Raw genomic sequence first — 12,322 nt, forward strand, 5'->3', positions numbered from 1 at the left:
GTTTCACGAGAGCCAAGTGAGACGTGCGCGGAGCATGCATGTGAAGGCAGGCCTGCTGAACATCGTAGGAGATGTCAGGGCGCGTCAGTGTGAGGTAATGAAGGCCGCCCATGATGATCCTATAGTCGGTGGCGTCGGGGAGGAGCTCGCCGTCGGAAGCGCAGAGCTTCGAGGACGTGTCGACCGGTGTAGGCGAGGGGTGACAGTCAGACATGCCAGCCCGCTGCTATAATTGTATTAACCGGAAACATTGATACATGTGTGTTATGTAAACAGAAAAGAGTCCCTAGTAAGCCTCTTGTTAAACTAGCTTGTTGATTAATAGATGATCATGGTTTCCTGATCATGAACATTGGATGTTATTAATAACAAGATCATATCATTAGGTGAATGATGTGATGGACACACACCCATAGTAAGCATAGCATAAAATCAAGTCATTAAGTTCAACTTGCTATAAGCTTTCGATACATAGTAACCTAGTCCTTCGACCATGAGATCATGTAAATCACTTACACCGGATGGGTACTTTGATTACATCAAACGCCACTGCGTAAATGGGTGGTTATAAAGATGGGATTAAGTATTCGGAAAGTATGAGTTGAGGCATATGGATCAAGAGTGAGATTTGTCCATCCCGATGACGGATAGATATATTCTGGGCCCTCTCTGTGGAATATCGTCTAATTAGCTTGCAAGCATGTGACAAGGTCACAAGAGATGACATACCAAGGTACGAGTAAAGAGTACTTGTCGGTAACGAGGTTGAACTAGGTATGGAGATACCGATGATCAAACCTCGGACAAGTAAAGTATCGCGCGACAAAGGGAATCGGTTTCGTATGTTAATGGTTCAATCGATCACTAAGTTATCGCTGAATGTGTGGTAGCCATTATGGATCTCCAGGTCCCGCTATTGGTTATTGATCGGAGAGGAGTCTCAATCATGTCCGCATAGTTCACGAACCGTAGGGTGACGCACTTAAGGTTCGATGTTGTATAGTAGCTTCAGAATATGAGATGGAGACCGAATGTTGTTCGGAGTCTCGGATGGGATCCAGGACATCACGAGGAGGTACGGAATGGTCCGGAGAATGAGATTCATATATGGAAAGTCAAATTTCAAGTTCGGGGATATATCCGAAGATGTTCGAAAAGGTCCGGAGTTATATAGGAGAAATTGAAACAATTCGATTTTATCCGAAAGTATTTTCGTAGAAGTGTCAATTAAATAATATGTATTGTATATATTAATTAATGAATTAATATATAAATATATGTTTTATTTAATTGTTAATGGGAAAGGAATAATATTTATTAATTATTTGAAATAATAAATATTATTTATTATTTGTTAATTGTTAGAATTAATAAATATTGTATATTATTTATTTGAAGAAATAAATAAAAGAATAAAGAATAAAGGTAAAAGAAGAAAAGGAAAAAAGGGCACATGGGCCATGGCGTGGGGCCCAAGTGGCCACCACGGCCATGTGCACCACGACCCAGCCAGCCAAGTGCTTGGCGTGGGGCGCTGGGAGCCACCACGGCCAGGCCAAGGCTTGGACGCCTCGCGACCGATCGGCCGGCCAGTTTTTTCTGTCCGTTGCGCGTTTGCGCGCGCCAGTTTACTTTATTCACACATTGCTAAGCCAAGCGAATTGGGGCATCCCTTGAGCCTATATATAGAGGACCCCATGGAGAGGAAGAAACATATTAAGGCTGCCCTTGGCTGCACCCTTCCTTCCAACCCTAGCCGCCCTCTCTCCTCCTCCACCATATTTCTGCACCGGCTTGACGAAGCCCTGCAGAATCTTCTTCTCCACCACCACCACCACGCCGTCGTGCTGCTGGGATTCTGAGGGGATCTACCACCTCCGCTGTCCGCTGGAACGGGGAGAGGAAGGGCTTCATCGACACCGTACGTGCGACCGAGTACGGAAGTGCTGCCGGATTACAGCACCGGAACGATCGTCTACATCAACTACGAGATCTGATCTCGTTAAGGCTTTGGATCTACGAGGGTTAGTTCTCATCTATCTCGTTGCTCCGATCTCATAGATTAGATCTTGGCTTTTCCATAGATTGGATCTTGGATTTATTCGTCTTTGCGATAGAAATTTTTTATTTTCCATGCATCGAACCCATCAATAGGGATGGTGGTGCCATCACCGACGGTGACGAAGTGAGGAGTACGAAGAGGGAAGGAACGAGTGAGGTTACCATCGTCGTTGGTCATGTGCGAGGACGCGCCTGAGTCCATGACCCAACCGCGTTGCTGAAGCGCGAGATTGTTGAGGGCGGCGATGAGAGCCGAGTTGTCCCACGTTGGCGTCGAGGTCGACGGCGCGGTAGCGGTGTAGGCCTGGGGCGAGGGCCCGAATGCCCGCCCGAGAGGAGGGGGCGCGCCACTGGCCAGCTCCCGGGGAGAAGCAGACCCACGGGCCGGCAGGGGCAGGCGTGCGGGCGTTCTGGGTGGCCTGGGTGGCGCCTCCACCCTGGCGGCCGCCGGTGCGGCCCTTCTACTTGGCCGGCTGCTTGCCCTTCCCGGCGCCGCGCGCCGTGGGCGGGACCGTCACCGCGGCAGCCAGGGCCGGGGCATGGAGGGTGGGGCCGCGGGCTTGGGCGACGAGGGCGGTGGCGGCGGAGTTGGCCGCCGCGTTGGCCTGCTGCATCTCCTCCATCAGGAGCATCGCCCTAGTGCGGAGGAAGGAGGGCAGCGGGTCGGTCATGGAGATGATCGTGGCGGCGGAGGCGAAACGAGGGCCGAGTCCGCGCAGGGTGTTGAGGACGAGGGCGCGGTCGCTCACAGGAGATTCGTTGTCGGAGAGCGCATCGGCGATATGCTTCTGGCGGCGACAGTACTCGTGGATGGAGAGGGATCCCTGCACAAGCTCGCGAAAGTCATTGTCGAGGTAGATGGCTTTGTTCGCCTTGTTCGCCTTGTTCGCGGTGAAGAGGTCGCGTGCCGCGAGCCACGCCGACGAGCGATCGATCCCCCGCAAGGATCATGTCTGCGACGTCTTCGTCGATGGTGGCGTGGAGGTGGTTGAGGACGGTGTAGTCGGCGGTGGCCCACTCGGCGTTGGTGGGGGCGGCGGCGACGGTGCCGTCGATGTGGCTGAGGTAGCCGGAGCGGCCGAGAGAAGCTCGCATGTAGATGCACCACTTGGAGTAGTTCCCGGCGGCGAAGGAGAGGATGACGAGGCCGGCGTGACGCGGGGCGCCGCCGGCGGTGACGAGGGCGGCGGCGCAGCGGCCCGCAGGGCGGCGGAGGTCCCGTCGGTGAGGGCGGGAGCACCATGGCGGCGGAAGGTGGGGTGGGGCTAGGGTTGGCGGCGGCCCGACCTAGACGGCGGCGGCCGAAGAGGCGGCGGCGGCGGCTAGGGTTGGGGAGGCGGCGGCGGCTAGGGTAGGACCGAGATTAGTCGATACCATGTAGAAGGGTTTTGGGGGAAGCCTCACACGTATAATGATGTGAGGTTCGGTGTTTATATAATAGGCCAGAGACCTAGGGTTTGGGTACAATTACAATACAGTCCTACTGTAAATACAATATGTGCAATCTAACAACAAGGTCGCTGCCTTACGCGGTGCAGCGTCTGCCGCGCTCGCTACCCTCCGCGCCGGCCTCGAGCAGCTCTCTGCCACGTCCGCCATGCGCGAGTTCCTTGACCTGCAACTCGACACCTCGCACGTAGTCTCCCAGGTATGATCCCAGACTGCTCCTCGTTCTTTAACTCCAACCGGTTAGTGCAATCAATCAGTTGACTGATCACTACACCAAAGTAGGATAGGTTAGACGAAATCAAATCCTATAGATACGTACATATCACCAGAGATTTTTGATTTTGAGATTCGCTTTTTCATTCCTAATTAATCCCAAATCAAAGTGGACCAGCTATGCTCAATTGATCAGTCACTTCGATGTCACCGTCCCTTGCTATCCCCGCCCTGAATCAACAAATACTAGGAGGCATTGGCGTGGCGGCACGCCGCGCCCGTGTCATAACATCTTGTTTAGCAGGCCTACGTAGTGAATGTAGCCTACATGTATGCGGGTCAACGGTAGATTACTTTTTACTTTAGAACTAACGGTAGATTACTTGGGTAGGATAGGAGTGGGCTGACGTAAATGGGCCGCGGCAGCAAATGTAGCCTACATGTATGCGGGTAAGTTTAATGAAACTCTCTGGTGTACATGATGCGGAGATTGGGAGAGAAACAGAAAAAAAGCCAAGTGAGCAATCTAAATGGTGAGAAGCAAAATGGTGTGAGAATACTGTGAACGGGAGCGGTAGAATCGTAGATGGGGGACGGAGACGGCCGCCGTGAGAGTGGACGGCCACCAGCTTCATGGGTAGAATGCCCTCTGTACTCTGCTCGTTTCTTCTTCAACGACATCGCCGCCTTGGGCAGGACGGCGGATCCAGACTCTCGGCAGCTAGTCGGAGATCTAGCGTTGGGGAGCCGAGGCCGGCCTTCATCAGTGTGGGCTCCTTGCCGAGCTGGGGCAGTGGCCGGTGCTGGAGCTGCTGTGCGCGCCCTTGTCCGATGCAGAGCAGCCAGCAAGCTAACGGGAGCATGATGGATCGTGGATTGAGCCATCAGTGATAGGTATGCTATCGTTTTCGCTAGTGCCTCAACAGTTCTGCTCATCTTTGTTGTAGTTACTCTGTAGAATGAAAACAAAGTTAACTTGCCGAAGAATTTGAAGTGCAAAAGCTAGAGGGGTGGTTACAATGCCTTAAAGCATCCGTTAGTTTGCTCATTTTGGTGAAATTACCTGCTAGTACCGTGGCTGGTAATTAAGAACTGAAGGAAAAAAAAACAAATCGTCAGTTCGCTCACTTCGGTGAAACTATTCGACAGCACCGTTGGTAACTACAAACTGAAGCAAAAAAAAAAACATGGTAGATGCAGTAGCTGTATGCTTTGGCAGCCAATTATTCATTGAAATACATGAGTAATCTGCTTTATTGGTGCTCTCCTTATCACAGCCTTCCTACTCAGAATTTGTGAAGTAGATTAATTAGGAGGTTTTAGGTCCCAGTTAGAAACCTGAGGCCACAACCACAACCCCCAGGTGCACTAAAGTCTCAACAACAATCATAATCAGCATAAAAACATGAACTGAAAAGATAAAAAATTATATATTTATGTAGCACAGATACGCATGATAACACATAATGCGGAATAAATAGTTGGAAGAGGTAGTTATCAGGTCATCGCCTGGAAAGGTACAGAAAATTAAGCAGTGGCCATATATGCCTTTCCTAGTGCCTAAAAACATATAGGAAACTCAGCAGTGGTCGTATGGCCCTTCTAGTTACACTGGGTGCATGAAGCGACTTCAGCTCTTGACCTTCTGCACATAGCTTTTGAACCGAGAAACCATCAACAGGGGTTGCCTTTTGTTAGTTAAGCGAGTGAATACGACCTCGAACCTGCAATTAGGTCTATTTGGTCAGCTCTGAATTTGTGCACTTCAATAGAAACAACTAATGAAAGTAGAAGCCGAGAGATTACCATAATAGCACCTAAGCAGGAAGAGATTCACCCATGATGGCATCAACATATAGGAACAGATGGAGTACAGGACACTTAAAATTGTCAGTTGGGTCTATCTGGGTTCAGTCAACTAGGTGCGGTGGCAGGACCATAAGTTGTAGCCTCTTTGGTATAGCTTCAGCAGTAGCACACCATGACGTGCACCTGTACAGTAACCGTATTGGATAGATTTGATGAACTGTTGGTTGTTGCCGTAGTATGTGTTTTTACCACCGTATTTAGGTTGCAGGGCAAGCCATACATCTTAAGGTTAACAATCTGAGAAACCACACACCCAACTGACCCATACGCAGTTGTCTACTGAATGAGCTCAAGCTCTCCACAGTGAATCCACAATTCAGAAGAAAGACAACATTTCATATAAGGACATGAAGGGTTATCTTGATTGAAAGTGCTTCATCATTCAACAGCGTCACTTGCAAGTTATCCTTTAGAAATGAGTCCAATGTAATCCTCCACTATAATCTAGGCCTCTAGTTCTGTATTTTTTTAGCACACTAACCTTTCCGTAGCTGATACGTATGCTCGGGTTACCAATTTTAGTATAATTACAACCACTCTAGACCTGTTAAAGAGAAACATAATTGCAAGTGTTGCAGCAAAAGAGTTACCAATTTTAGTGGTGCCGCAAAATTACGCACATTGATCTGCATTTAACATGCGATGGAGAGAAAGCCATATTCCTGAGATCATCTTTTTATCGTACTACATCTTCTCTAGGATCAATCTATTACCAAGTAATCTTCCAGTGCCAATCTATTTAAAATGCATCAACCTCTTTTGATACCTGCAATAAAACTTCTTGAGCTGCTAGAGGGAAACGTTTAGATAAAGCTACTTTCTCTTTTATGATAAAAAAAATGAAGGAAGGGCCTACCATTCATGAACAACACCAATATACATCTGACTGTCGTAGTAGCCAAAAAGATATTCAAACACACTTTCTAGAAACTTTACCACTGCTTGTAGTGATTACACAGAGCACTTGCAGGCTACCACAAATAATCTAGCTTTGCTTGAAGAAATCCATGATCCAGGAGAGAGACATAATCTACGTTGTCCATTTTATCAAGAACACCGTAGTATGTAAACTTAGGGCTATTTGGCCCCGCTACAATCCTAGATCTGCATGGATAATGATTGGCACAACAAAGGGAATGAATGCAAGAGTAGAGCAGATATCTCTGTACCATTGAAAAATCTGGAAGCATATATTAGCAGTAACATATGAAGTAAATTCAGAAGCCGACGCTGGAAAGAGAAATACAGCGAGAACCTAGCCAGTTAATGAGGATTAAGTGGCAAGAAACTAACTTTCATAAATCTGAAATGGGAACGCTCTTGCATCCAAGCAGCTCTTGGAGTCTAGAATCCCATAACATTGATGCGCTCGGAACATCCCATGCACAATTAAATAGAACATCAATGAACATGCATCTCAATGGGGCCGGGAAGAAAATCCCAGTTGATCATAATTTATATTCTCAAAAATAGCATGATCAAGAGGGAAAAGGACAGGGAAGTAAGATAGGCACACTTTCTGACACTACTTTAGTGAAAAGAATAAGCTAAGAGATCAGTCTAGAGATTTCTAAACCAGTCTCTTAATTCAACACAACATTCCTGTATCTGAGAAGTGTTGTGTGCATCTTAACTTTTGAAATGGATGCACTTCCAAACCACAATATATCATTCTAGAATAAAACAATAACAATCAACATATCCAGGTGGTCAACCATTCATTGTCTTCCTGTAGGAATGAGGGAAACATTTGCTAAAGGTAAGTTATTGGCTGATTGGCATGCATTCTAAAAACAGAATTAGAAATGCCCTGCAAAATTAGTGTTTGAATACATGTTTTTTATTATCGCTTCCAAGATTTCTGATGTATCATATTCCAGTAAAATAGGCACATGGTTCAGAACTGCTGCACGTAATACACTGGCGGTGGTAGTATTTAACTTTTAAGTAAATTAAAACAACTTTCTTGACTTAATCTTATCCCTTAAGTAAATTATAACTCATATATAGTATGCAACCTTTGCTGGAAGACCAAGATTCATGAATCCTAAAGGAAAGAATAGCCGGTGAACCGTGTGGACAACCCGACCTATGTGGCTCAGGCACCGACAACTTAGCAAATATGATTCTGATCTCACCTCGTTGGTTGATGATGACAAATGAAAAATCATTAGAGATTGGTCCGAAAATGGAAGTAATGAGCTGTCCAAATGGTAACGTCAGCAGCATACCTAAAAAGGATGATAGTGTCATCAGCTGTTATAGAATCAAACTACTCATACCACAAATTATGTAACAAACTAAGAGCATGTCTAACAGACCCCTTAAAAGGGGCAAACCCGTATAATAACCGCCGGAATACGGGTTTCGGCTCTACCCGGCCGTCTAGCACGCCCCGTAAAAACGGCCCCCGCATCGATTTTTCCTGTTTTCGATTACGGGGCGGGTCGTCGCCCCCTACTTGTGCGGGGTGGGAGCGTGGATAGAGGGCCAAACCGGTATCGCCCACTCCACTGCGCGCGAAGGGTTTCGCTGAAGCCAACCGCCGCCGCCGCCGCCCGATCTCCTCCGCCCCGCCCTTCCCGGCCGGATCCCGCTGCCATGGATCGTCCGCAAGAGCCGCCTACCGCCGGTGATGCACCTCCTTCGGCCGCGGTGGTTGATGTCTCCGTCGGAGGTCCGCCGAACGCCGGCGTCGTGTCGGCCATGATCTCCGCCACCATCCCGTCGAAGAGGAAGAGGATTCCGAAGCAATTCTTCGAAGCTCCTACGGCGGCCGCAGCTTCGCCGGCCGCAGCTTCGCCGGCCGAAGCCCCGCCGGCTGCCAAGAAGGGCAGGATGAAGACCAAGGCGGCCGGGCCGAGGGGCGCCGCGCCGGCCAAGGTGCGGACAAAGGCAATCAGCCGCATCGGCCTCACGCCTCCACCGCCATCCAAGGCCACGACCTCTCCTCCCTCCGTTCCGTCCGATGCGCCGCCCGCGCCGCCGCCACCCACCATGGACGTAGACAAGGTGTTCGATCTTGAGTCCACAACATCCTACATGGACATGCTCAACGGTTCCGCGGTGAATTTGGACACCGGTATCGATGCATTCGATGGGGAGTGCAACGTCGAAGAGATTGATGACGAGGAGGAGGATGAGGGTGACGAGGAGGAGGTGGTTGAGGTTGATCCGGTTGCCGCCGGTTCTTCGTCGACGCCGAAGCCACGCACGGCGAACTACAGCGAGATCGAAGACGCCATCTTGGTCCGTGCTTGGAGCAAGGTGGGGATGGATGCGTGCACCGGAGTGGACCAAGGCGGCAAGCGCTATTGGCAGCGCATTGAGGATCTGTACCACCAGCTGAAGCCTCGCACGAAGAGCATGGCCGACAGATCCTACCGCTCCCTTGAAGGCCGATGGAACATCATCAAACCGGCTTGTTCTCGTTGGAGTGCTGCCATGGATCAAGTGGCCGACAACCCCCCTAGTGGATGCGTGCCGGAGGACTATGTAAGTTTTCCTTGTTTGTTGCTATCCATATTATGTGTTGATGATGTGGAAACATCACATACTATTGTTGTGCAGCCCAAGTATGCTCAAGCACGGTACAAGGACATGGCCGGCTCGAAGAACAAGGAATTTCAATTTCATCATTGCTTTTCCATCCTTCAACATCTTCCTAAGTGGAAGTTGAGGGATAACGAGCCAAAGTGCAAGAAGGAGCGGGAAGATGCCAAGTTGAAGGCCGAGCTTGACATGAAGATGATCGCACTCAAAGAAGCCAAGGCCATGAAGGAGCTCTTGGCCGAGGAGAGGGATATCATGATGATGCGCACCGACGGCATGGACGAGGATCAGCTGGCGTGGTGGAACGAGACCAAGGCGGACATCATTGCGAGGAAGAAGGCTGCGCGTGAAGCTCGTGCTGCAAGTGCTCAAGGTGAGTCTCCGGCGAGTGGTGGCGCCGGTGGCGATGGACTCGTTGATGGTTGATCACATTTGGGAACTTCCGTGGCTATGTTTGATCACATTTGGGAACTTCCGTGGCTATGTTTGATCTGAAATTGGATGTGCTATGTTTGATCTGAAATTGTTGTGCAAATTACTGTCTAAAACCCTGTTTTGAGGGGTCGAAAACACGGACGAGATAGCAGAACCCGTATCCCCACCCCGTAAAACATGGTAGAAGTGCTCGGAAGAACCCACCCCATTAATTTCTATCGTGATCACCGGGAGAGTAGGAAGGAAATAAAAGGCCAACCTGTTGCCGGTAACCATCTCACCCAAATAAAAAGGAGAAGAAAAAGAAAAGATCAGTCAAACTTACCAAGAGATAAATATGAGGCTACGTGTCGCTGAACGGATGTACTAAAACCATGAAAAATTGGCCATCTACAGTACCCAAACTAATCTGGGGCGGGTAAACTGATTACCTTTTATATAGGGTATAATTACCAGTGCAATAGACTCATACATTGGATAGGAAAAGATATGATGATAAAAAATACATATAAATATGGACGACAATTACGTAAACATATATATTGTATTGAGAAATGAATCCACAAGTTTCAATTGGGTTGCGCTATTGGTAGTTTGGTCTTTCCGTTGTCTTTCATCAGTAAGATACGTAGATAACTAGACAGAGCTAACTCATCAGTCAAGCAAACAGATTGCACTGTTGGTTGGTTTTCATTAGTAACATACATAGATAACTACAATAGAGCGGACTCACAAACCATGTGTGTAATTGTAGACTTCTACCCTCTCTGTGCCAAGCAGAAGTACAACTGCACTACAGTGTTCCTTGTTAATTTTTCATAAAGATGACGACCTGTACTTCCTCCATCGTAGTATTTCAGTTCTGGATGCACTAGGGAAGATCAACTACCATTGACCAATGCATATGAAGTTTGTGCAAAGCAACATCAAAATTCGTAATATATCATAAAGCGTAGTTTTTCCCAATGTTCGAAAAAAAACTGGTGAATTGCTAACTTCTAGCTGACCATCCAAAATTATTGCATCGAGGTTCCAGTAAAGCAAGCCTGATATGCATGTCAAATTGTTTCTGAAATCTGAAGGTTCGTTTTGTTCATCTAGGTTGAGAAACTGATCAAGGAATTACCAACAACAAGCCTAGCTGGGTGACGGGCAGCACGGCGGTGCGGGTTAGCGAGAAAGTTGATTGTTCTAGTGATAGTGTTCTTGCAGATTTCAATTTTGTGTCACAACCAGTAATTATTGGTGAAAAAGGTGAAGAAAATGCAAACGAAAATGAAGATTATGATGATGATGATGATGAAAGTGAAAAAATGCAGAAGCTAGAGCTTAGTTATAGGGATAGAAAAGGAGCCTGATAATATGTTGGCCCATAATATGTAGCTGTTTGTGTGTAAGGGGATCTCATTGAAAGATGTATGTGTGAAACTTGAAATGAAACAGTCCTGGAAATAAGGCAACGTCACATCACACCACGGCGCAAGGGAGGGCAGTGATAGTTCATCTGGGTACTGGGACAAGAAATCAAAAGAGAATGGGGTGCTTCATGTAAATATGTATGAGCCTGAGCGAACTAGGACTGCGATGGGATTTGTGTGGAACTTAGGGGTGGATATGTTAAAAACTGAGCTGGGCTAGAGCCATTGTGGTGGACAAGTGTCAGGTCCTGATTGGTTTTGTATGTTTTTGCACTCAGATGACAACTATTTGTACCGCTACATCACAAGTTGCAAAAAGTTGTATGAATTTGCACCTGGATGACAACTTTTTGTATGTCTGGTGCAATTACCTCATTTATATACTTTGCAAAATATAGTGTAGGAGTATTGGTTAATTTAATTCTCACTTTTTCCTATATTAGTGTATTTTTCTCAATTTTCATTACACTACTCCTACCTAGTGGATTGAGGATTAGAGTTTTATGGAGATTTCAATGGATCAGGCAAAGGTTGGCTCCCCTTAAAAATTATCCCTCTAATTCCCCAAAAAACTCTTTTTGCGAATGAATTCCCCTAAAAACTCTAGTATCAATAAGACATAATTAAATTATTATCATGGCTCTAGCAAGTTGGGCCAATACGGCATGCACCAATACCGAAAAGAGACGACTGGTGGAGACGGTGAAGATCCATTGACATGGCATGCATGCCAAGCCGCCGGGAGGAGGACAAGCTAACTCTAGCGCATATAAACAAATTCAAATTATAATTTTATAGTACGGAAATAAAAATCCTACTCCAGTTAGATATATACTGTAATATGCCTCAATATCGTAATATTTTGAGATCATCTCACCGCACTACAACTATAATATACAACATGGATGGAAGAATTTTTTACTGTTGCCCACGTTATCTCCGCGGGTTCGGACCGTCTTTGGAAGGCCTCCTTGGCCAAGCGCATTTACATTTAACCGTGGCTTGTCTCTCTGCCATTTCCATAAAGGGGTGTCCCTAGTGTCACTCTATAATACTGAGATATCCATATTTCCTACATAATTATACATTACCCTCCCTTTTCCGGATCCATTGACGATACAATACAAACATGAGCCGAAGCACACATATTTTTAAGTTCTAAATAAAAATGGAACATGCATTCCTCGGAGACACGAGCGGAGCACTCCTCAATGTGCCCCTGGGACGAGTGCAATTGCAATGTATGTTTCGTAGTGGAGAGTGTGCAACGAGAGAACGAAACTAGAGAGCGTTACAACCAGGATGGTTCCACGGGGCATTTCTTA

The 12,322-nt window shown here is 47.3% G+C and overlaps 1 protein-coding gene and 2 long non-coding RNA genes across 4 annotated transcripts; 2 read left to right on the forward strand and 1 right to left on the reverse strand.

Annotated features, from left to right (window-relative positions):
• Positions 1-4,183: 4,183 nt before the first annotated feature.
• On the forward strand, positions 4,184-11,019 carry LOC127345753 (uncharacterized). Its single transcript, XR_007878949.2, has 2 exons — positions 4,184-4,617; positions 10,681-11,019. It is a non-coding gene; the product is annotated as an uncharacterized lncRNA (long non-coding RNA).
• LOC127345751 (uncharacterized) lies at positions 4,982-7,857 on the reverse strand. 2 transcript variants are annotated; one of them, XR_007878945.2, is made up of 3 exons: positions 6,183-7,806; positions 5,530-5,715; positions 4,982-5,447 (listed from the first exon to the last, which is right to left on the reverse strand). It is a non-coding gene; the product is annotated as an uncharacterized lncRNA (long non-coding RNA). The 2 variants fall into 2 exon arrangements; XR_007878944.2 differs by having other exon boundaries at positions 4,983-5,447; positions 5,530-6,358; positions 6,449-7,857.
• On the forward strand, positions 8,070-9,634 carry LOC127345749 (uncharacterized). Its single transcript, XM_051372280.2, has 2 exons — positions 8,070-9,087; positions 9,163-9,634. Exons 1-2 carry the CDS (start codon positions 8,194-8,196, stop codon positions 9,568-9,570), a joined length of 1,302 nt encoding a protein of 433 aa, XP_051228240.1. The 5' UTR covers positions 8,070-8,193; the 3' UTR covers positions 9,571-9,634.
• Positions 11,020-12,322: the final 1,303 nt, after the last annotated feature.

Source organism: Lolium perenne, chromosome 3 (genome assembly GCF_019359855.2).
Source record: "Lolium perenne isolate Kyuss_39 chromosome 3, Kyuss_2.0, whole genome shotgun sequence".
Taxonomy (NCBI): Eukaryota; Viridiplantae; Streptophyta; class Magnoliopsida; order Poales; family Poaceae; genus Lolium; species Lolium perenne.